The sequence below is a fragment of the Erinaceus europaeus genome, chromosome 14 (assembly GCF_950295315.1).
Source record: "Erinaceus europaeus chromosome 14, mEriEur2.1, whole genome shotgun sequence".
Taxonomy (NCBI): Eukaryota; Metazoa; Chordata; class Mammalia; order Eulipotyphla; family Erinaceidae; genus Erinaceus; species Erinaceus europaeus.
In genome coordinates this window covers 4,585,348-4,606,747 of record NC_080175.1, presented here as the reverse complement: position 1 = coordinate 4,606,747, position 21,400 = coordinate 4,585,348, and the positions used below count along the sequence as shown (strand labels likewise).

The 21,400-nt window shown below is 51.8% G+C and overlaps 1 protein-coding gene across 1 annotated transcript in view; it reads left to right on the top strand.

Annotated features, from left to right (window-relative positions):
- Window positions 1-21,085, top strand: part of GPR26 (G protein-coupled receptor 26) — a 29,522-nt gene extending 8,437 nt beyond the window's left edge. The window contains exons 2-3 of the mRNA XM_007519662.3: window positions 6,201-6,314; window positions 18,852-21,085. Coding sequence (XP_007519724.1) covers window positions 6,201-6,314; window positions 18,852-19,080 — 343 coding nt within the window. The 3' untranslated portion in view covers window positions 19,081-21,085. The remainder of the gene's footprint in view (window positions 1-6,200; window positions 6,315-18,851) is intronic.
- The last annotated feature ends 315 nt before the right edge of the window (window positions 21,086-21,400 follow it).

Genomic DNA, 21,400 nt, shown 5'->3' with positions numbered 1-21,400 from the left:
TCCCCTCACAATTTCTCTCTCTTCTATCAAATAAAAATTAGGGGGAAAGAAGGGAGAAATGGCCTCCAGGAGTGGTGGGTTCAATTCATAGTGTCAGCGCTGACCCCTAATGAGAACCATGGTGCAATAAAAAATAAAATAAATATATGTAAAAGGAATGTTTGAAAAGACAAAAATAAAGTCTCTTGGAGGTAGAGATTCATGTTAGGGTCACAGATTGGAGGAAGGCTCCTCCCAGGGCCTCCGCCAGCTGGTCTGGTCCCCCCCCCCCCCCCCCGCCCCCGCCTGTGAGTCACTCATATGGATTCAGGGCTCCCTTTTAAGGGCATGCCAGAATGTTCTCTACCTCTCCGGGGCTGAAGGTGCTGTGGTAGCTGAGACTGTCTGTCTTCCCTCCCAAGTCTCGCGTTAATTGTCCGGGGTGTCATGGGGACAGTGTGATATTATTAAAACAGCCCCCTGTGATAGAGAAAGGGTCGGACATGCTGTGTGGGGGCGGTCAGAAGTGTTCTGGATGATCTGGGACGGAGAGGGCTGTCTGAATGGAGGGCTTGGACTTTGGCAACAAAGACTGTTTCAGGCAAAACCAAGGTGAGGCAGTCACCCCAGTGTTCCAGACCTCCAGGAGGGGACTAATGCCCTGTCTCTGTGCCCACCCTGATCCTACCAAGGCCTTGGACCAGTGAAGTGGCTCACCTGGACAGTGGAGTGTGCCACTTTGCCACGGCGTGACCCAGCTTCAAGCCTGACTCCCACAGTCTTGACAGAAGCTTTGGTGTTGTGGTCTGCCCTCCCCTCCCCTCTCCCTCCCCCTGCCCCCTCCTCCTCTCCCCTCTCCTCTTTCATTCTTCCTCTTAGTCTCTTTCTAAAAAGAATACTTAAATGAAAAACCAAATCGATCTGCAAACCACATTTGCTATTTTAAAAAGTCTCGCTATTTTCTCTCTTTATGAGAATTAAAGCGAGCTCGGAGAGCACTGCTCAGAGCTGACCAATGTGGTGCCAAGGTTTGAACCTGGGACCTTAGGCATGCAAGTCCAGTGCTCTAGTGCTGTGCTATCTCCCTGGCCCAGTTAAGTGTCTTTAGAGTTGGTCTTTGCAGCCGTGTGGGTGAGTTTTTTTTTTTCTGGGTCTCTCCCACACATCCAGGAGGTGTGTGTGTTATTAATAATCTTCTGGATTTTTTCTCTTCCGAAAATAACCCTTTTTAGCAATTTCACATCTTCCTAACATACTAGTGATTTTAGGATTTATTTTTGAGTTTTCTGGGTAGAGTGCTGCATATATTTTGGGAGGGTCTGACTGAAACTCTATTTCTCCCATAAGCTTGGCTCCCCCCCCCCCTCCAGGATTATCACTGGGCCTTGGTGCCGGCACTTACGAATCCACTGCTTCTGGTGGCCATTTTTTTCCATTTTATTCAATAGGACAGAGAGAAATTGAAAGAGAAAAGGGATATAGACAAGGAGAGGAAGAAACAGACACCTGCAGACCTGCTTCACTGCTTGTGAAGCGTTCCTGCTGCAGGTAGGGATCAGGGGCTCGAACCCAGATCCTCTCACGGGTGTTTGCACTTAGTACTGTGTGCGTTGACAGGGTGCACCACCACCCAGCTGCCTTGAGCTTGGCTTTTGTAGATTGCAAGCTTAGACTGAATCACCTTTGCTGTGCTAGAGCTTGTCTGTCTGCCTGTCTGTCTGTCTGTCTAGCTCTCTCCACTCAGTCTCTTCTGTGTGGCCTCAGACAGCCCCTCCCTGAGTCCCCAGCCCGGCTGCTTTCTGTATGAAATGCTGCTCTGGCAGGTCCCCGAGAGAATGCAGTGACACAGACCAGCAGGAGGGAGGTGTCAGCCCCCAGGTCTACTGGCCCTGGTTCAGATTAGATTTATTTATTTTTTAACCAGAGTACTGCTCAGTTCTGGTTTATAGTGATGCAGGGGATTGAACCTGGGAGCTTCAGGCATGCCTGGTTCAGATTCTGCCATCACCAAGGTCACTCCCTGTCCTGGTTTATCTGCAGTGAGGGGGCATCTTGAGTGCTGGAGTCTCTGTTTCAAATTAGGATGGCCTTGTGCAAGCTGCCCTGCTGGGGGCAAGGATACTTTCTAGACTGTAGTTGGGACAGACTTGGCTTTCCCTAGAAAAACTGCCCCTTCCTTTTCTCACTTGCCCAGAATGTGACGGGGCCTGAGTACGACACTCCATTGTGCTTCAGTCACATCTGGAAAAGCAAGGATGGGGACTGGCGGGGGTGGGGGGTGGCACAGCTCATTTGGGTGGACTTGTTGCCAAGTGCAAGGACCTGGGCTCAAGCACCTCAACCCAGTTCCCACCTGCAGGGTGGGGGAGATGCTTCCTGAGCAGTGAAGCAGTGCTGCGGGTCTTTGGGTCTTTCTCTCCTTCTCTCTCTCTCTCTCTCTCTCCCCTCCCCCTTCTCCCTACCTCTCTCTCCCCCATATCTCCATTTGCTTCTCAATTTCCCACTGTTGTGCTCAGTCGAAAGTAAATAATAAACTTAAGAAGAAAAAGCAAGGGGCTGTGGTGATGTCAGTCCGTATTGCAGAGAGCAGCTGTGAGAACCCAGAGGGCCACATGCAGGACCCAGGAAGGCACAAGCTAGAGACACAAAAGATGTGAGGATACACGAACACTTCAGTGTCAGTATCGGAAATTAATCAGCAACGTGAGTGAGCGTTTAGTCATGAGTGACACATCTCCTGGAGGTAGGAAGCATGCTAGGGCCAAGCCAGACTCTAGTCCCAGCTCCCTTCTTCTTCTTCTTCTAGCGTTTGCCCTTCTTCCGTAGCCAGTCAACAGCGTCAGGTTCCTCAATTCCTGGAAAGCCTCAAGTCGGGGGGCAGGGGGGGAGTCCCCTTCAGGAGATCTCGGAACTTCCACAGGAGCTGCAGGCATGGTCCATCCTGCTGGGCAGGCTTCTGGTCACATGTTGGAAGGATGGCTCTTCTGGAACGGAGAGGAGGGGAGGCTGTCTCGGCACCAATGCTGTGCATGAACCTGGCTCTAGAATGTTCTCTGTTCCTGTGTTCTGCAGAACAGATGGATCTGTTTCTGGAGGCTGGTCACAGCAGCCCAGAGGGGTCCCTGCCAAACACACTTCACATTCCGGGCAACTCGGTCCCCAATTATTGAACCATTTTTTTTTAAGTGTATGACCAAAGACTGGAAAGATAGCTCACTCAGGTGGCTGGGTGGTGGCACACCTGGTGGAGTGCACGTGTTGCAATGTGCAAGGACCCACATTCGAGCCCCTAGTCTCCACCTGCAGAGGGAAAGCTTTGTGAGTGGTGAGGAAGTGTTACAGGCGTCTCTCTGTCCCTCTCCCTCCCTATCTCTCCCTTCCCTCTCAATTTCTGGCTATCTCTATCCCATAACTAAAGGTAAGAATCATTTGTTTTTTATAAAAGAGATAGCTAACTCATTCGGCAGGGTTCATGCCTTGCCTCAGTATGTGTGAGGCCCAGGTCAAACCCTGGTTCCATGTGGAAGTTCTACAACACTGAGGGAAGAGCTACTGTTTATTGTTATTATTATTATTATTTTATTATCTTTATCTATTGGATCGAGATTGTCAGAAATCAAGAGGGAAGGGGGTGACAGAGAAGAAGGTAGACAGAGAGACGCCTGCAGCCCTGCTTCACCACTGCCCTTGTAGTGGAGACTGGGGCTCAAACCTCAGTCCTTGCACATTGTAACATGTGTGTTCAACCAGGTGTGCTACTACCCAGCCCCAAGGTGTACGATGGTGATCTCCTCTGTCTGTCTCTCTCTCTCTCTCTGTCTCTCTCTCCGTGTGTGTGTGTGTGTGTGTGTGTGTGTGTGTGTGTGTGTGTGTGTGTGTGAATGAAGACACAGCATGAGGACGATGAAATCACTCATGCTTGATATCCCAGCTCTGTCAAAAACTTACTGTGGCATTCATGCGGTGGTGCACCTAGTTGAGCTCACACACTGCCACATCTAAGGACTCTAGTTCAAACCCCCACTCCTCACCTGCAGGGGGGAAGCTTCAGGAGCAGTGAAGCAGGTCTGCAGTGTTTATCTTTCTCTCTCTCCCTCTCTATCTCCCATTTCCTTCTTGATTTCTTTTTGTCTCTACCCAATAAAATAAAAACACTTTAAAAAGTAAAAGCCTACCTGCACTGGGTGGCTCAGGAACTATTTCAGTGGAAGCAGGAGGGACTAGAGAGCTTTACTTGTTAAACCAAGTCTATTCATCTTTAATTTGCAGAGAGTGAAATGCACCTGCTTCCCTGTGTACTCATCATTTAAAGGCTGTAGGCAGAGCAGACAGACGCTGTGAGCTCTATAGCTTAGCTGCCCCCAGTGTCAGTGCAGTCATCAGCACTAAGTATGTTGGTGGTGCTGAGGGACCAAGAAGGAATTGTAAGGTCCCCAGTACTGCAGGTGTCAGAGTGATGCTCTGGTTTTCTCTTCCCTCCCCTTCTCCTCCATGCCTGAATATGTAAAAGTAAACAGCAGAGGTGTGGTCCCTGGAAGGAAACTCAGGGACATGTGTGGCGGGCGGGGGGGGGGGGTTCATGTGTGTCCCTGTGGCCAGGCTTGCTGTGGGCTATTTCCACATGGCTGACAGAGACAGGACCCACTGCTCAGCCTGTATAAGATGTCAGACCACCAGAACTCCAGGGGTAGGGGAAGGTGGGGCACAGGCAGCAACTCCCCAATTCCAACCTCAAACCAGTGTCCCTGGCTCCCCAGCGATTCAACACTCACTGAGCTTCCCCTGGTGTCTGGAGGCTCCATGGGTTTTCTCCCTCAGTGAACTCAGAATACAGCATCAATGGCCACACGTGGGCTTGAGACTTTGTGATGGAGGGAACAGGCACAGAGGACAAGAAACACTTAAGTGAGCATGTCACCAGGGGCAAAGACCCGGGTTTGAGCCTCCACTCCCCACCTGCGGGGGGGGGGGGACTTCATGAGCAAGGAAGTAGGTCTGCATGTGTCTTTCTTTCTGTCTATCTCCACTAACCTCTCAATTTCATTCTGTCCTGTCAAATAAAATAGAAAGGAAAACAAGGGAAAAATGGCTGCTGGGAGTGGTGAATTTGTGGTGCTGGCACTGAGGCGCTATAATGGTGAGAGACAGACAGAGAGAAGGCGGAGAAGTGGGAGGAAGGCGAAGGGGAGGTAAAGGGGGGGAAAGGAGGAAAATGAAAGGAAGAGAAAAGGAGAGGAGAAGAGACAGGTTGCATTTGAGTCTCAGTGGTGCGGGTTCAGATCCTGCCTCCACTTCCCAGTTGGTCAAATCAGGGAGCTTCCCAACCTTCATTGTGAAACAGGGTGGGTCAGTAGCCTGCCCGACATGTAAAAATCCATGCCTGCAAGATAAAACTCCCCTGCTGGGATAAATTACCTGGCAGGTGGCAATGACATGTGCCCAGGTAGAACTCACCTGGCAGGACCCCTTTGGGACAAAGGTAAGAGTTCAGGGCGTGTGCACCTGGGGCTGGGGCATAGCAGGTGGGCGGGGGGGTGGAGATATGAGTGACACCTTTAAAGGCAGGAGCACCTGGGCAGGTGCCGGGTCCCTGCTGTGCCCACCTGCTGTGTGCACCTGACTCAAAGTAGCCCCTCCTCTTTTTATTATCGCCACTAAGGTTATCACTAGGACTTGGTGCCGATGCTGCAAATCCGCCTTTCCTCGAGGCCACTTTTTCTTGCTTTTTTTTTTCTCTCTTTTTCTACTGTTACTTGACAGGGCAGAGAGAAATTGAAAGGGGGAGGGTATAGAAAGGGAAAGAGAAATATAGACACCTGCTTCGCCGCTCATGAAACTTCCTCCCTACTAGTGGAGACCAGGGACTCGAACTCAGGTCCTTGTGCATGATAACGTGTGCACTCAGCCCAGCCCACCTGAAAGCAGCCCTTGTAAAGACCATGACCTGGATGCTTATCCACAGCAGGCAGGGCTCCGGGTCACAGGACTCCAGCAGAGACTGGCGCTCAGAGCTCCTGGCTCCAGATCCAGGCCCCTTTCCAGAGGCCATGGTGCTGTCCCCTGCCCTGGAGTTACCTGTCCCTGCCCCCACACCTGTTCCCAGGCCCCCAGTCACCTGTCACTGGCCCCTAGGTCACCTGTCCCCAGCCCTCCAAAGTCACCTGTCCCCAGCCCTGAGGCACCTGTCTCCAGCCCCAAGTCACCTCTCCCCTCTGTCACAGCGTACGGGAGCGCTGCTTGGAGGAGCAGAGGAGGCGGCGGCAGCGAGCCACCAAGAAGATCAGCACCTTCATCGGGACCTTCCTGGTCTGCTTCGCACCCTACGTCATCACCAGGTGAGCTCAGCACCCCTCCTGGCCCCACTCACTCCTGAGGCACCATGGGGCTGAGCTGGTTGTGATAGGCGAGTGAGCTGTGTGGGTCAGGTGACCAGGAGGACACATGTCCACTTTCCTATGCAGAGTGGAGCCAGGAGTGGGAGTCACTTAGAGCCTCCTGCAAGCAAGTCGCCTGCAGAGCAGCCTGCCCCACACTTTTCTCTCTTTTCCTTCCCCTCCTCCCTTCATAGAACAGAGAGAAATTGAGAGGGGAGGGAGAGATAGATAGGCAGGCAGATAGATAGATAGATAGATAGATAGATAGATAGATAGATAGATAGGCAGGCAGATAGATAGGCAGGCAGATAGATAGGCAGGCAGATAGATAGACAGGCAGATAGATAGGCAGGCAGATAGATAGATAAGATAGATAGATAAGATAGATTAGATAGATAAGATAGATAGGCAGGCAGATAGATAAGATATGTAGATAAGATAAGATAGATAGATGGATAGATAAGATAGATTAGATAGATAGATGGATAGATAGGCAGGTAGATAGATAGATAAGATAGATAGATAGATTAGATAGATAAGATAGATGGATAGATAAAATAGATTAGATAAATAAGATAGATAGGCAGGCAGATAGATAGATAAGATAGATAGATGGATAGATAAGACAGATAGATAGATAGATAGATAGATAGATAGATAGATAGATAAGATAGATGGATAGATAAGATAGATAGATTAGATAGATAAGATAGATAGGCAGGCAGATAGATAAGATAGATAGATAAGCAGGCAGATAGATAGATAAGATAGATAAGATAGAGGGATAGATAGATGGATAGATAGATGGATAGATAGATAGATAGATAGATAGATAGATAGATAGATAGATAGATAGATAGATAGATGAGAGAGAGAGAGAGAGAGACCTGCAGACCTGTTTCACTGCTTGGAAAGCTTCCCCCATCTAGGGAGGGGCGCAGGTCCTGTGCCTGGCCATGTGTGCACTCAGCTGGGTGTGCTACAGCCTGGCCCCCAGTTTTCTTTCTGTTTCTTTTTGCCAGAGCACTGTTCGGCTCTGGCTTGTGGTGGTGCAGGGGATTGAACTTGAGACCTCAGAGCCTCGGGCATGGGAGTCTTTTTGCAAAACCATTGTGCCTCCCCCCCCCCCCCCCGCCCTCTCTCCTTTCTAAATGTAGTGCTGGTTTGGTCTGGTAATTTTGTAAACTGACAGGGAGAACTTCTGTCCTGGCTGAAGTTCATAGACTGGAGGCCAATGAACACCCCCCCCCCCAAATCTCCAAAATGGCTAAGCCTGGAGGCATTTGGCAAGGAAACTGGAGGCTGAGCCTGGACACCTGTCTCGCCAGCACCCTCCTCCTCCCATGGAGTGGGCTCCCTGCCCTCTGGGGCACTGTTCTTTCTGTGGCATGCCTCTGGAGCGCTCTCACATGCAGAAGATGTTTCAGGTCAGGCCCAGGCCTGTGCTGGCAGCGTGGACCTGCCAGGTGCCTGAGACCTCCCTCCCCGGCCCATCTGCAGGGGCCTTTCAGTCCCAAGGCCAGATTAGCAAAGGCTGCAAATTGTTGTCTCAGCCAGGGCACCCTAGAGAAGCAGGCGTGTGTGTGTGTGTGTGTGTGTGTGTGTGTGTGTGTGTACATACATGTGTATGTGTGGGTGTGGGTGCATGTGTGTGTACGTGTGTGTGGGTATGGGTGCATGTGTGTGTATGTGTGTGGGTACATGTGTGTGTATGTGTGTGTGGGTATGGGTGCATGTGTGTGTATGTGTGTGTGGGTGTGGGTGCACGTGTGTGTACGTGTGTGTGGGTATGGGTGCATGTGTGGCAAGAAGAAACTGGATCCAACAATTATGGGGCCTGAGAAGTCCCACCATCTGCCATAGATCCTCCTATGAGGGGAGATGACTCATCCAAGCCCAACAGGGATGCAGGAAAAAAGGGGCTGAACCCCCACATTTGCTCTGCACAGGTGCCTTCTCACGCGGCAGGGGGGACACTCAGTGTTTTACCCAGGACCACTGGTCCCATCAAGGCTGTTATCGGAAGCGGCCTTGCAGACAGGCTGGCTGGTCACTCTGGGCACCACAGGGCCAGTGTGGGTGACATGAATTCGAGCGACACCTGAGGGAGGACCACCGGAGAGCCACCCTGACAGAATCAAGGGTGAGCCCTGGGGTGTCACTTCCTTGGACTCATAGCACAGGCCCCTGAGAGCAGAGGACACTGTCCCTGTGTCCTTTGTGTCCCTCCAGCCTGCCACAGGAGAGTTGGTCTCAGCTGCCTCTGGGCTGGAAGGGCTGGAAGGTGTCATCACAGGAGGCCGGCAAGTATGGTCCCTGCTCAGGCAGGGGGTGGGGCAGGTCCCATGGGGGCAAGTCCCAGGACAGCAGGCCCTGTGGGGGGTGGGGGCAGGTCCCATGGGGGCAAGTCCCAGGGCGGCAGGTCCCAGGGGGACAGGCCTCCTGGTGTAGTTAGAGCTGCTGAGCACTGGGGGGCAGTGTGGTGGCAGAGCTGCACATGGGGCCTGTGAGGGCGTCTGAGGACACTGGTCTGCTGCACAGACAGAGGCTCTGCTGTCCTGGGTATTCTGCAGCCTGTTGACATTGTTGTTCCAGAATCAGCAGGGTTCCTGAGAGGTAGGCTGGGCAGGCTGTACTCTCAGGTGGGGAAACTGAGGCTCAGAGGGGGAAGGGAGCCACACAAGGTCATCTGACTAGAAACTTGAGAGCCTGAGCTCCCACCCCACCCCCACCTCCAAGCTGGCCACTGGCACCCTGGGGACTCACACGAGGCATCTTCTCCCTCTCAATGTCCTTCCAGGCTGTGGAGATAAGAATCAAGGTATGGAGGCAGCACAGCCTAACAAGCAATTGATTGATTGATTGATTGATTGATTGACTGACTGACTGATTGATTGATTGACTGCTTGATTGACTGACTGATTGACTGATTGATTGACTGATGTTTTCCAGTGCTGGGTCCTTCAGCATGTGCACCTTCACTGCTCAGGTGCTGACTTTCTTTCTTTCTCTCTTTCTTTCTTTTTCTCCCCCCGCCTTTTGTATTTTCTCAGAGACGATAAGAGAGACCACAGCACTGGAGCTTCTCCCAGTTCTGTGGACACTGCCCATGTGGTGCTGGGGCTCCATGCTGCACACATTGCAAGGCAGGCACTCTGCCGTATGAGCTATCCCAAGGAATGGAGAACATTCCAGAAAGTTCTGTGTTTATTTGCTGTCAGGGTGTCACTGGGGCTTTGTACCTGTGCCTGAATCCCACCACTCTCAGAAGACTTTTTTCCAGAGAGAAGGTGGGAGACAGAGAGAGGGAGGGAGGGAGGCATTGTTTCACTGCTTCATGAAACTTCCCCTTTTGCGTGGTGTTCCCACATGTTGGCCAGGGGCTTGAACCCAGGTCCTCTCTCACAGTAAATTGTGGGTTCTGCTGCATGTGCTCTCTTCTGATTCCCACCTCTCTCTCTCTCTCTCTCTCTCGCTCTCTCTCTCTCTCTCTCTCTCATCTCCAGGGTTATTGTTGGGTTGCTGGGGCTCAGTGCTGGCACTATGAACCCACTGTTCCTGGTGCCCATTTTTCCCATTTTATTGGATGGGACAGAGAGAAATTGAGAGAGAAAGAGGAGATAGAAAGAGAGAGAGAGAAAGACAGACACCTGAAGACCTGCTTCACCACTTGTGAGGTGACCCCCTGTAGGTGGAGAGCCAGGGGCTCGAACTGGGATCCTTGCATGGGTCCTTGTACTTCATACCATGTACACTTAATGCAGTATGCCACTGCCTGATATCTTTTATGGGCTTTTTGGGGGGCTCTTTCCTGGGCACAAACTCCTGGCTTACCCACTCTTTTGCGCACCAGATGCAGGGGCCTAAGAGAATGTTCCGGGGCAGCAGGGGAAGAGCTGTATAGGTCTCTCTCTATGCCCAATGCTAGTGTCACGGTGAGAGAAGACCTGGGGACTTGTTTCATGGGCAATCTGTTTATTGAACAGCAAAGCAGGGCTTATAAGGGGTTGTAGGAGGAAGCAAGTTATCCATTCCATATATGGTTTTGGAGAAGAGGGACAAAGAGAAATGGGGGGTTGAGAATAGGTCAGAGCATTCCTAGTAAATGTTGAACAAGGGCTTTAGTTGATCAAAGGAATGAAGCAAGTAGGGTTATCAGTAACTAGCAGACAGAGAGGAGCCTTAAGAGAGGAGATAGATCATGTAGGATTAGAAGGGCTTTAGGAAGTGAAGGAGTAAAGAGGATGTTCCTGGTTATCATCTGAGAGAGCAGAACAATGATGTATGGGCCATGTCTGATGGACTTCTGTTAACTTCTGAGTCAATGAACCAACTGGTTTGAGAACAAGGAAATGGGCTGCATGCAGGGTCCTTTGTGAAGCAGAGAGGCTGACAGAGGAGACATTTCCTGGTGGTCATTTTCCCTCCATGCTCAATCTCAAGTAGAGAGAGACTGACAGGAAAGGCCGTGCCATCCTGACTCCCACTTTTTAATAGGAGGTCCCACACCATGCTCAACCAAATCCCCACAATTTCCCTACATCTCCTTTTTCTTTCTTTCTTTCTTTCTTTCTTTCTTTCTTTCTTTCTTTCTTTCTTTCTTCTTTGTTCCTTTCTTTCATTGCCACCAGGGTTATTGCTGGGGGGCTCAGTGCCTGCACATTGAAACCATGGCTCCTGGCAGCCATATCCCCCCTTTTTTTCTATTTTATTGAATGAAAGAGAGAGATTGAGAGGGGAGGGAGAGTAGAGTAGGAGAGAGAGGAAAGGTAGATACCTGCAGACCTGCTTCACCACTACTGAAGGGTCTCTCTTGCAGGTGGGGTGTGAGGGCTTGAACCCAAGTCCTTGCACATGGTAATGTGTGCACTTAATGAGGTACACCACCACCCAGGCCCTGTCCTTTCTTTTGTAGCCCTCCAAGTCCCAACTCTGTGCCTGAAGGTGGAGCCAGACTCTGTTGCTGGGTGACACCCTCAACCCCAAACCCCAGCCTTGGGGTCCCTGCTGCCAGGACTCTGTTCCCCTGGGGCCCTTGGCTTCCTGCTCTCCTCCCAGAAGTCTGTGGGGAGCGAGCGCTCTGTGCTGCTGCCCACTCCACCACACAGCAGTGGCACGTCTCCAAGCTGACTGAGATCAAGTTGCTGGTGTATCACTTGCACCTTCACTGAGCTGTCAGTGCAGAGAGGAATATTCCCACAACACACTCCCTGTCTCCTCATCCCTGGGTTGGCTGTGGCTGGGGGATAGCCACAGGGAACCCTGGAGGCTGTGCCATCTGCAGCCTGCCAGGGACAGGGATGTGGGGTGACTCCCCCCTGCAGCTTGGGTCTTCCTCTCTGTGTCCCCTGCCCAGTCACACCTGCCCTAAGTTCTCTCACATCTGGCTGTGCCCTCCTCCACTGGGGACCCCCCAAGAACCCTTAGCCAGCTTCCTTTGCCAGACCATGCGAGGTCTCCTGGTGCACCTGCCACCCTCAGTGACACCCCGGAAGTAGGGTACCGGGCTTCTTCACACCTCCCTGCCTCCTCAGGAGGGAACAGAAGCCTCTGTTTGCAGAGGTTCTGAGAACTGGGATGAGTTGCCCCAGGGCATGTGAGCAGGCACAAAGTTTAGAGGTCAACAGGAGACCTGTTGGCAATAGCTTGGTCCTGAGGTCACACTGTCAACTTCCTATGAGCTTGGAGGGGGCACACTGCACACACAGAGATGCTGCAGGCACCCACGTACGTTGGCATGAAGTTGATACAGCATCGTGACCCAGTGGGTAAAGGCAGGTGGGCATGGGCATCCTTCCTCTGGGAGAAAGAAGAGCTGAATGGGCTTGGAGGCCCCTGGCACCTCCCAGATGTCTGCTGGCAGCTTGTGTAGAAACAAGGGGGGTATGCAGAGGCCATCAGTGCTGGTTGCCAGAGCTGTGTGCCCACTGGGCTGTCACAGAGCTTGCCAAAACATGGTTCCACCAAGAGTACCCACCAGACTAAGCACCTGGCCAGGGTGTGGCACAGGGAAGCTCTGTCCCCCTGCTTTCATCTCTTCAGGCTCGTTGATCTATTCATTGAGAGAAGAGAGAGACCAGGGCATTGCTCAGCTCTGGCATCAGCTGGTAGGGAACAGAACCTGTAACCACCGGGGCCTCTGGTCTGCAGGTTTGCCACTCCAACAAGCCAAGCTCTCCCCCTAGTTTCCCCACCACCACCACTTTTGTCATTGCTGGCACTCCCCTGCCCTGAGGCAATAGAGAGAAACACAGGGAGTACATGTTACCATGAGCAAAGACCTGAGTTCGAGCCCCTGCTTACCCACCTGCAGGGAGGAAGCTTCACAAGTTGTGGTATCTCTCTATCTTTCCCTCTCCTCTCAATTTCTCTCTGTTCTATCCAATAAAATATAAAAGAAACAAAAAAGAAAAAAATGGCTACCAGGAGTAATGGATTAGTAATGCTGACACCAAGCCCCAGCAATAATCATGGTGGTAAAAAGAAAGGAAGAAAGAAAGAGAGAGAGAGAGAGAGAGAGAGAGAGAGAGAGAGAGAGAAATCACAGTACCACCTCAACACATGTGTCCCAGGTCTTGAACCAGGACCCTCAGGCATGAGAGTCTGTCAAACCATCTTGCCTGCCCCACCTTCACTAATCAGAGTTGCTACCTTGTATTTCTGGTAGCCAGCAGCTCCATTTCTTCAGGGCCCTGGGTCACAGTTGATGTTTCCGGAGTCTCTGAGTAGATTCCAGCAAGTCACAAGCCAGGAGTAAATATTTCCCTATTGAAAACCCAGCCTGCTGGAGACAGGTGAAGAGGCTGTGATCCCCACAGACAGCAGCAGTTCTGCCCACAGCTTCTCACAGCTGTCCCTCCCAGGTCATGGAATGGAGACTTTGCAACAGCCATGCATCTGGCAGCATCTTTTTAAAATATTTTATTTATTTACCTTTTGGATAGAGGCATAGAGAAATCAAGAAGGGGATAGATAGACAGATAGATAGACAGACAGACAGACACACACACACCTGCAGCACCACTTAACTGTTGACAAAGCCCCCCACCCCTCGATCCCCAGCCACAGGTCGGGACCAGAGGCTTGAACGCAGGTCCTTGCACATGGTAATGTGTGTGCTTAACCAGGTCCACCACCACCACCTGGCCTCCTCTGCCAGCATCTTTTGCAAAACTGTAAGCTTGAGCTTGTGGAGACGGCAGAGGCTCCAGTTAGCGGGGCGCACTCCCTGACTAACACTCCACACCGGTGCCTGCTCCTTTCTCAAGCCTTTCAACACTGAGTTAGCGGAGTGCCTGCAGTTCTTCAAACAGGTCTTGAGACAGCAGACCAAGGTTTCTCTGAATCTTTGAGAAGGCACCAGGCTGGCTTCCCAGAGTCTTCTGTGGGTTTTTCTTGGTACACTGTGTGTGCATGTGTTACTGTGTGCACATATGTGTGTGCATGTGTTATTGTGTGCACATGTGTGTATGTGTTATTGTGTACACGTGTGTGTGCATATGTTCCTGTGTGCACATATGTGTGTCATTATGTCACTTATGTGGGTATGTGTTGTTGTGTGCACAGGTGCATGTGTTATTGTGTGCACATGTGTTATTGTGTGCATATATGTGTTGCTGTGTGCACATGTATGTGTGTTGCTGCGTGCACATGTGTGTGCATGTGTTAGTGTGTGCACATGTGTGTGCGTGTGCTATTGTATGAACATCTGTGTGTGCATGTGCTATTGTGTGCACATGTGCACTGAGAGGAGAGAAGGGAGCAGAGAAGTAGGAGGGAGAGCACACTGTTAGTTTGCTGAGTCCTCACTTTAAATTCTAGAGTCAGAGTGCAGGGTCTAGTCAGCACGTGGACAGTGAGGAGAGCAGGTGAGAGGGTCTTCTAGGCACATCCCTTTGCCCTGGTCCTACCCTCTGTGCCACAGGGACAACACACTCAGGGGGACTTGAGACCAAGTTTGCCAAGGACGGTCCAAGGTGCTGAGTCCTGGGTGCAAGGATCCTGTCCTCGCGCTAGAACCTGGCTTCCCCAAAAGGTCCCAGTGTCCTGCCGAGATGAGACATCTGTCTCTCCCTCCAGAGACCAGAACTGCCAGACTGGCTGGGGTGACAGGTTCCTGTGGAGAGGGGAGGGGGTTGGATGGTTTTTGTTATTGTCTCTGTGGTTTTTTCAAGTTTTTTTTTTAACATTTATTTATTTTCCCTTTATGTTGTTGTTGTTGTAGTTATTATTGTTGTTGTTATTGATGTCGTCATTGTTAGATAGGACAGAGAGAAATAGAGAGAGGAGGGGAAGACAGTGGGGGAGAGAAAGACAGACACCTGCAGACCTGCTTCACCACCTGTGAAGCGACTCCCCTGCAGGTGGGGAGCCGGGGGCTCGAACCGGGGATCCTTACGCCGGTCCTTGTGCTTTGCGCCCTGTGCGCTTAACCCGCTGGGCTACCGCCTGACTCCCTATTGCCTGTGTTTTTATCTTTAATTTTACTAGGGGTAACGTGATCTCCAGTCTAGTCTTTAGTACCAAAGCACAGCCTCTCATCTCCCCTTGATTGGTGTCTAGGAGACACACCAGGACCCCAGTGTTCCTTCATCTCATCCCTTTTCCTCCTTTCCCAGAGTCCTTTGCTTTGGTGCAACACGCCACCCTCAGTCTGACTTATACCTTGTTTCTTCCTACAGCCCTTTGTTCTTCAGCTCCCCCTATGAGATTGTCCGGTATTGGTCTTTCTCTCCCTGGCTCATCTCACTCAACACTGCCTTCAAGTTCTGACCACAATGTTGCAAAGGAGAAATGGAAATTAACCCTATGCGCTGAGGGCCAAAACAAATGACAAAGGTTCTGGGTGGTCCATGACAGTCACTTGAAAAGGGGGCCCCGTGCTGAGAGGGACCCCAGCACTCATCTGGGTCTAAGCTCTGCCTCCCGGCAGAGGGGTAGAAGACAGGTCGGGACCTGAAGGGGGCTCTGGCTGGCCGCTCAGTCTCTGAGACCTGCTCCCTCCATAATGGATGTATGACTCCATTCTACAGTGTGTTTGTGAGATGAGCTGTTACCCAAAGCAAACTCTGTCTCCTCTGGGAGTGAGTATCCCCAACCCAGATGAGATTCAGGCTTCCCACCAAACTGAGCTGCCAGTGAGATCCGCTTTCCTTCCTAAGGACCCGCACGGCGCAGTGATAAGAGATGCTCAGTCACCATGTTCTCTGATCTGGCTGCACCTGTTTACTCCTGCCAGTGGGCAGAGAGTACTTGGCTGTTTTCATGAATCCTCAGGTGAGGATGACATGCTAGGATGGAACTTAGACCAAGCAGACTGGGCGCTTTGGAGGCTCAGTTTGGCCTTCCATGACAACGGTGCGTTGGCACTCAGCTATTTCATTGTTATAATTAGGTATGAATTCTAAATCCAGGGATTTTTTTTGTCTCCTTAAATTCATCCCTTCCCAGAATAGATGTCTTAAAAACCCCAATTTTGGGAGTCAGGTGGTGGCACAGCGGGTTAAGTGCACATGGTGCAAAGCACAAGGACCGGCGTAAGGATCATGGTTTGAGCCCCCGGCTCCCCATCTGCAGGGGAGTCATTTCACAGACGATGAAGCAGGTCTACAGGTGTCCGTCTTTCTCTCCCCCTCTCTGTCTTCCCCTCCTCTCTCCATTTCTCTCTGTCCTACCCAACAACGATGACATCAATAACAACAACCATAATAACTACAACAACAATAAAGAACAAGGGCAACAAAAGGGAACATAAATAAATAAATATAAAAAACCCCACTTTTTCCAGTGTCACCAGCTCCATGTCCCACCCCCACGTAGGCTCTGGGAATGTGGGCAGGAATATGGCCACATTCTCCCAGGAGCTTAAGGGCAAGGACAGCCCCTGGGGCCGCTGGGATGAGGGACGACTCTTAAGCAGGGTTCCCAGCCCAGAGGTCCTTTCTTCCTTCCCTTGTCAGGCTGGAGCTTATAGCCTCAGCCCAAGAAGGATCCCAGAAACTCTCAAGTGCTGACCAGAACACGACCCCTGTGAGTCCTCTGCTGGGCAGGTGCCACAGCCTCCAGGCAACAGATGCAGGTCCCCTGGAGCTCAGATTCTGGGCCTTCGCCACCACTGACTTTCTGTGTGGTGTGGGGAAGTTCCTTGCACTCTCTGGGCAGGGCATCAATATCCTGCTGTGACTGAGGGTGGGAAAGGGGTAACCTCTAGCCTCTAAGCCACCTCCCCAGCTCTGTGGGACTTTTCTACTTTGTAGGAAGGTGAGGTCCTGCCCTAATACAGACATGTTTGGGACTGAGAGCGGGGTTCTGTGCACACAGAGGGAGGTCTTAAGCCTGACTGTCTCTCAGACTGGTGTGGCTCCAGTGAACGGAGATGTTTGCAAGGGACTGAGAGCACACTAAGGACTGCCCTCCTCTGACACGCACACTGTGTCTCCCCTTTGCTCCTTCCCAAATGAAGGTCTCTTTGGGGGGCCTCTGACTTCCACTGTGGCCAGAGCCTTCTGAGTCCCGTCTCCGGGAAGCAGCCTTCCTGGCAGTGCCAATGGATTCTTCCTGATGCACAAAGACAGACAGACAGACAGACCGGCCAGGAGCTGTGTGGAATGTCCAGTGTGATGTTCTTCTCCCAGCAGCAAAGTTGGGGCCTGCTGGGAAGGACATGGAAGCCTTTGTTCCACTTCTTAGCTAAGCACAGGTGCCAGAGTCCGACAGATCTAGACTCCAGTCCCACCTTGCAATGATGGGCCCTGTGACCCTGGACAGATTGCTCAGCCTCCCATCTCTCCAACAAATTAAAAGCCCCCACCTCCTTTCCCAGCAGGTGAACTGGACATAGTCACACCCTCAAGGCTTCACAATAGCGCCTGTGTAAAGTACTCAGCATAGTACCTAGAACAAAATACGTGTCAGGCTCCTGTCATCACTGTTATTGTCCTAGGTATTTGCTGTTGCCATTGTCATTAAGAGAGTCTCAGGGAGGGGCTGGGGCCACACACCATGCTGTGTGTAAGGCCCTGGGTTCAAATCCCAAGTTCCCCAGGAGGAACTGTATGGAGAAGGGTGCGGTGGTGTCTCTCCATCTCTCTCCATCTCTCTCTCCATCTCTCTCTGCATCTCTCTCTCCATCTCTCCATATCTCTCTCCACCTCTCTCCATCTCTCTCTCCATCTCTCCACCTCTCTCTCCATCTCTCTCTCCATCTCTCTCCCTCTCTCCATCTCTCTCTCCACCTCTCTCTCCCTCCCTCTCTCTCTCCATCTCTCTCTCCATCTCTCTCTCCATCTCTCTCTCCACCTCTCTCTCTCCACTTCTCTCTCCATCTCTCTCCACCTCTCTCTCTATCTCTTTCTTCATCTCTCTCCCTCTCTCCATCTCTCTCTCCACCTCTCTCTCCCTCCCCCCTCTCTCCACCTCTCTCTCCCTCCCCCCTCTCTCCACCTCTCTCTCCATCTCTCTCTCTCTCTCTCTCAATAAAGGGCATTGGTGCACCCATTTGAGTGCAGATTACATTGTGCATTGTTCAAGTCCCCAGGCTTCAAAAGAAAAGCTTGCAAGCAATGAAGCAGAGCTGAAGGCATCGCTATCCCTCTGCCTCTCCCCTCCCCATCTCTCTGTCTTTACCCAATAAACAACAAAATATATATAATAAAGAATCATGGGGAGTCGGGCGGTAGCGCAGTGGGTTAAGCGCAGGTGGCGCAAAGCACAAGGACCGGCATAAGGATCCCGGTTCGAGCCCCGGCTCCCCACCTGCAGGGGAGTCGCTTCACAGGCAGTGAAGCAGGTCTGCAGGTGTCTGTCTTTCTCTCCCCCTCTCTGTCTTCCCCTCCTCTCTCCATTTCTCTCTTTCCTATCCAACAACGACAACAACAATAATAACCACAACAATAAAACAACAAGGGCAACAAAAGGGAATAAATAAATAAAATAAATATTTAAAAAATAAAAAAAAATTTTAATTTAAAGAATCAAACACTGAGGCCAGAACTTTGGTTAGTGGAAACAGTGCCCCACACAAAGCCCAGGAGCCATTTTCCGTGCTGCATTCAAAATGCTTTTTCTCTTCATTTTGGATGGAGCCTGTAGGAATCTTGTGAAGTGAGAGAAGCCAGAAAGAGAAGGGTGAATATGGGATGACCTCACTTGTGAGCAGAACCTGACAAACAAGAACAGAAAATGGGGAAACACGGAGTAGGACTGGGACTGGGCTTGGTGTATTGCACAAAGCAAAGACTCGGGGGAAGGAAGCAGGAAGGGGGCTGGAGGGGGTTTTGGGGTCCTGGTGCAGGATGCTGGAAGGGGCCTAAGTTGGGGGGCAGGAGTGTTTTGCAGACACCTGTCAAGGTGAGAGGAGACATTGCCCCCATGTGTCAACAGCTGTATTATTAACCATTAACCCCCAATAAAAATGCTGGGGGTGGGGCCTGTCTGGAAGAAACAGGGGCTTCCAGGAGGCCACTGGAGACTCCCTGACTCTCCCGCTCTCCCCCACAGGCTGGTGGAGCTGACCACACTGCCCGTCGGAGAGCACTGGGCCGTGCTGTCCAAGTGCTTGGCCTACGGCAAGGCGGCCTCCGACCCCTTCGTGTACTCGCTCCTGAGGCACCAGTACCGCCAGAGCTGCAAGGACATCCTCTACCGGCTCCTACACCGCCGCTCCCTGCACCCCTCGGGCTTCACGGGGAATCCCCACAGCCAGAACATCCTGCCCGTCTCCGAGTGAAAACACTGGCACCTGCCTGCAGGAGGGTTTGGCCTGAGCCCACGTGTGAGCCAAGAACGGTGCGGGCTGGGGGATCCCAGGCTGACAAGCCCCACAGCCACCACCACCTCCAGGCAGCCCAGGGGAAGTACCTCCCCAGCTCCTGGAGCTCTGAGCTAGCCGCCTGCTCTCTGAGGATGGCTGCTGACCTGTCCTTTTGTCACCAAAGGAGATAGTGTTCACAATGGAGTTTCTCCCTGAGAAGCTGCCTTGAGTCCTAGATTGTCAGGGGACGGTACTCCGGCCACCATCAAGGACACACAGGCTGGCAGCAGGTGGGGACTCACAGCTGGCTCACCGCTGTGTGTGGCGCTCCAAGATGCAGACACGAGGTGGCTCCCTGGGCTGTCAGCCACGGGGAAGTGGCTTTCGAGTCCTACTCTTAGCCTGGCCACCCTCTCCTGGTGGCTGCTGTCACCCAGCTTTCATTCCCAGGGTACTAAGCTTTGCTCGGTGAACCCGCTGGGGCCCTGTCCCTCAAGGGGAAATGAGGGAGCAAAAAGTGACTGCCCGAGGGCTGGTGGCCAGTCCTGGAAGTGGTCACTCAAATCCAACTCCTGTTCCTCCCTTTCTACCACCCCGAGCATTCTAGAACATTCTTATGTGTAGACAATCACAGCATGAAAGTGCTTCCAGTAGGCAGGTGACCTATGGGACACGCTCTTCACAGTCTGGCCTCGAAGTCACCTCTGACACATGTCCATGTCACTGGTGTTAGCACCAAGGAGAGAGAGGTAAGAGGAGGGTGGCTGGCTAGGCATCCCCTTCCCCTTCCCCAACTTTGTGACCTGAATTGGCCACATACCCGGGGCCTGGTCTCACACAGTGTGTCTGTCATATCCTTCAAGATGGATTGGACACGCCCAGGGTTTGAGCCTTGTGACTCAGAATTTGAGTTTTGGCCCACAGAGAACAGAGGCTACCCAGTACGGTGCAGAGTGTCCTGTGTGTATTGCACTAGAGTGTCATTTTTATTGAAAACTATAACTCTGACACGAGCCCATCCCTCCCTGTCGTAGCAACCCCAAAATGGTTTCAGAAAAGCCTGAGTGAGTTAACCAGTGGTCACCATTTCAAATCGATGCACACATGCTCGGACCAGTGACCCCCTTGGGCCTCAGAGTGATTCCCTCAGGGTGGTGAGACCCAGAGCCAGAGGTTCAGACAGCCCTTCTCTCCCCACAGACCTGCACATCCCAGTTCGGGAGCCCCCTCCCCCACCTCCAGCAAGGACACCCTGCAGAGCCTGTCCTTTTCACTGCAGGAAAGGGGAGTATGGACCCTGTCTGCTGAGAAGATGCTGCCTGATTAACCTTAACTCCTCATGCAGAAAACAAAGAACAGAACCTGGACTCATCTTGTCTAGTTTCCCAGTTTCCATGGAGACTAGGATGGGAGGGTCTGCAGGAGCCCTGATCCCTCCCACTGCCCTTGGAGGTGTGTCCCCACCCTCCTGGAGAAGACAAGGGGTGTCTCCCTCCCCCCCCCAGTTCCACCTCTCAGGATGTCACATCTGTAGCCTGAAGCCAGTCAAGGTGGGAAGTGAGACAGAGAAGATCTGCGTGCTGCCAGCAAGCCTGTTGCTATGTCACAAGCTGGGGGTCTACCCCAGCCAGCACACCACTGCCCAGACTCTACTGTCAATGCCACAAACCGCCCCCCATTCTGTGCAGCTACACCAGCTCCAACAGCCAGCCATGCTGGGGCTTGTGGCTGTTCCCCGATGACTCTCGGCTGCCCACGCTCCATCAGCCTGAGAGCCGACATGAAATATAAGCACAGGAGGCCGGGGAGACAGCCCGGCCTGTTAGAACACAGGACTTGCATGTTTAAGACCCCAGAGGTCTCCCATTCAATCCCTGGCACCACTGTAAGACAGAGCTGAGCAGTGCTCTGGTCTCCCTCTCTCTACCTGTCTCATTCTCACTATCTCTTGTAATAAATAAAGACAATCTTTTAAAAAGAAGAGCAGCAGAGCTGAGTGGTGATGCACCTGGTTGAGCCCACTTGCTTCAAAGTGCAAACACTCAGGTTCAAACTGCTGGCCCCCCAGGTGCAGGTGCAAAGAGAAAGCTTCATGAGAAGTAAAGCAGAGCTGCAAGTCCCTATCTATGACCTATCTATCTGTCTGTCTGTCTGTCTGTCTGTCTTTCTATCCGTCTATCTCTATCTCATCCTACCCTATCAATTTCTCTATCTGTATCCAATAGATAAAATATTTCTTAAAGAAGAGAAACTTATTGCCGGGAAGGCATGCACAGGTAAACCCAGTGTAAGCATC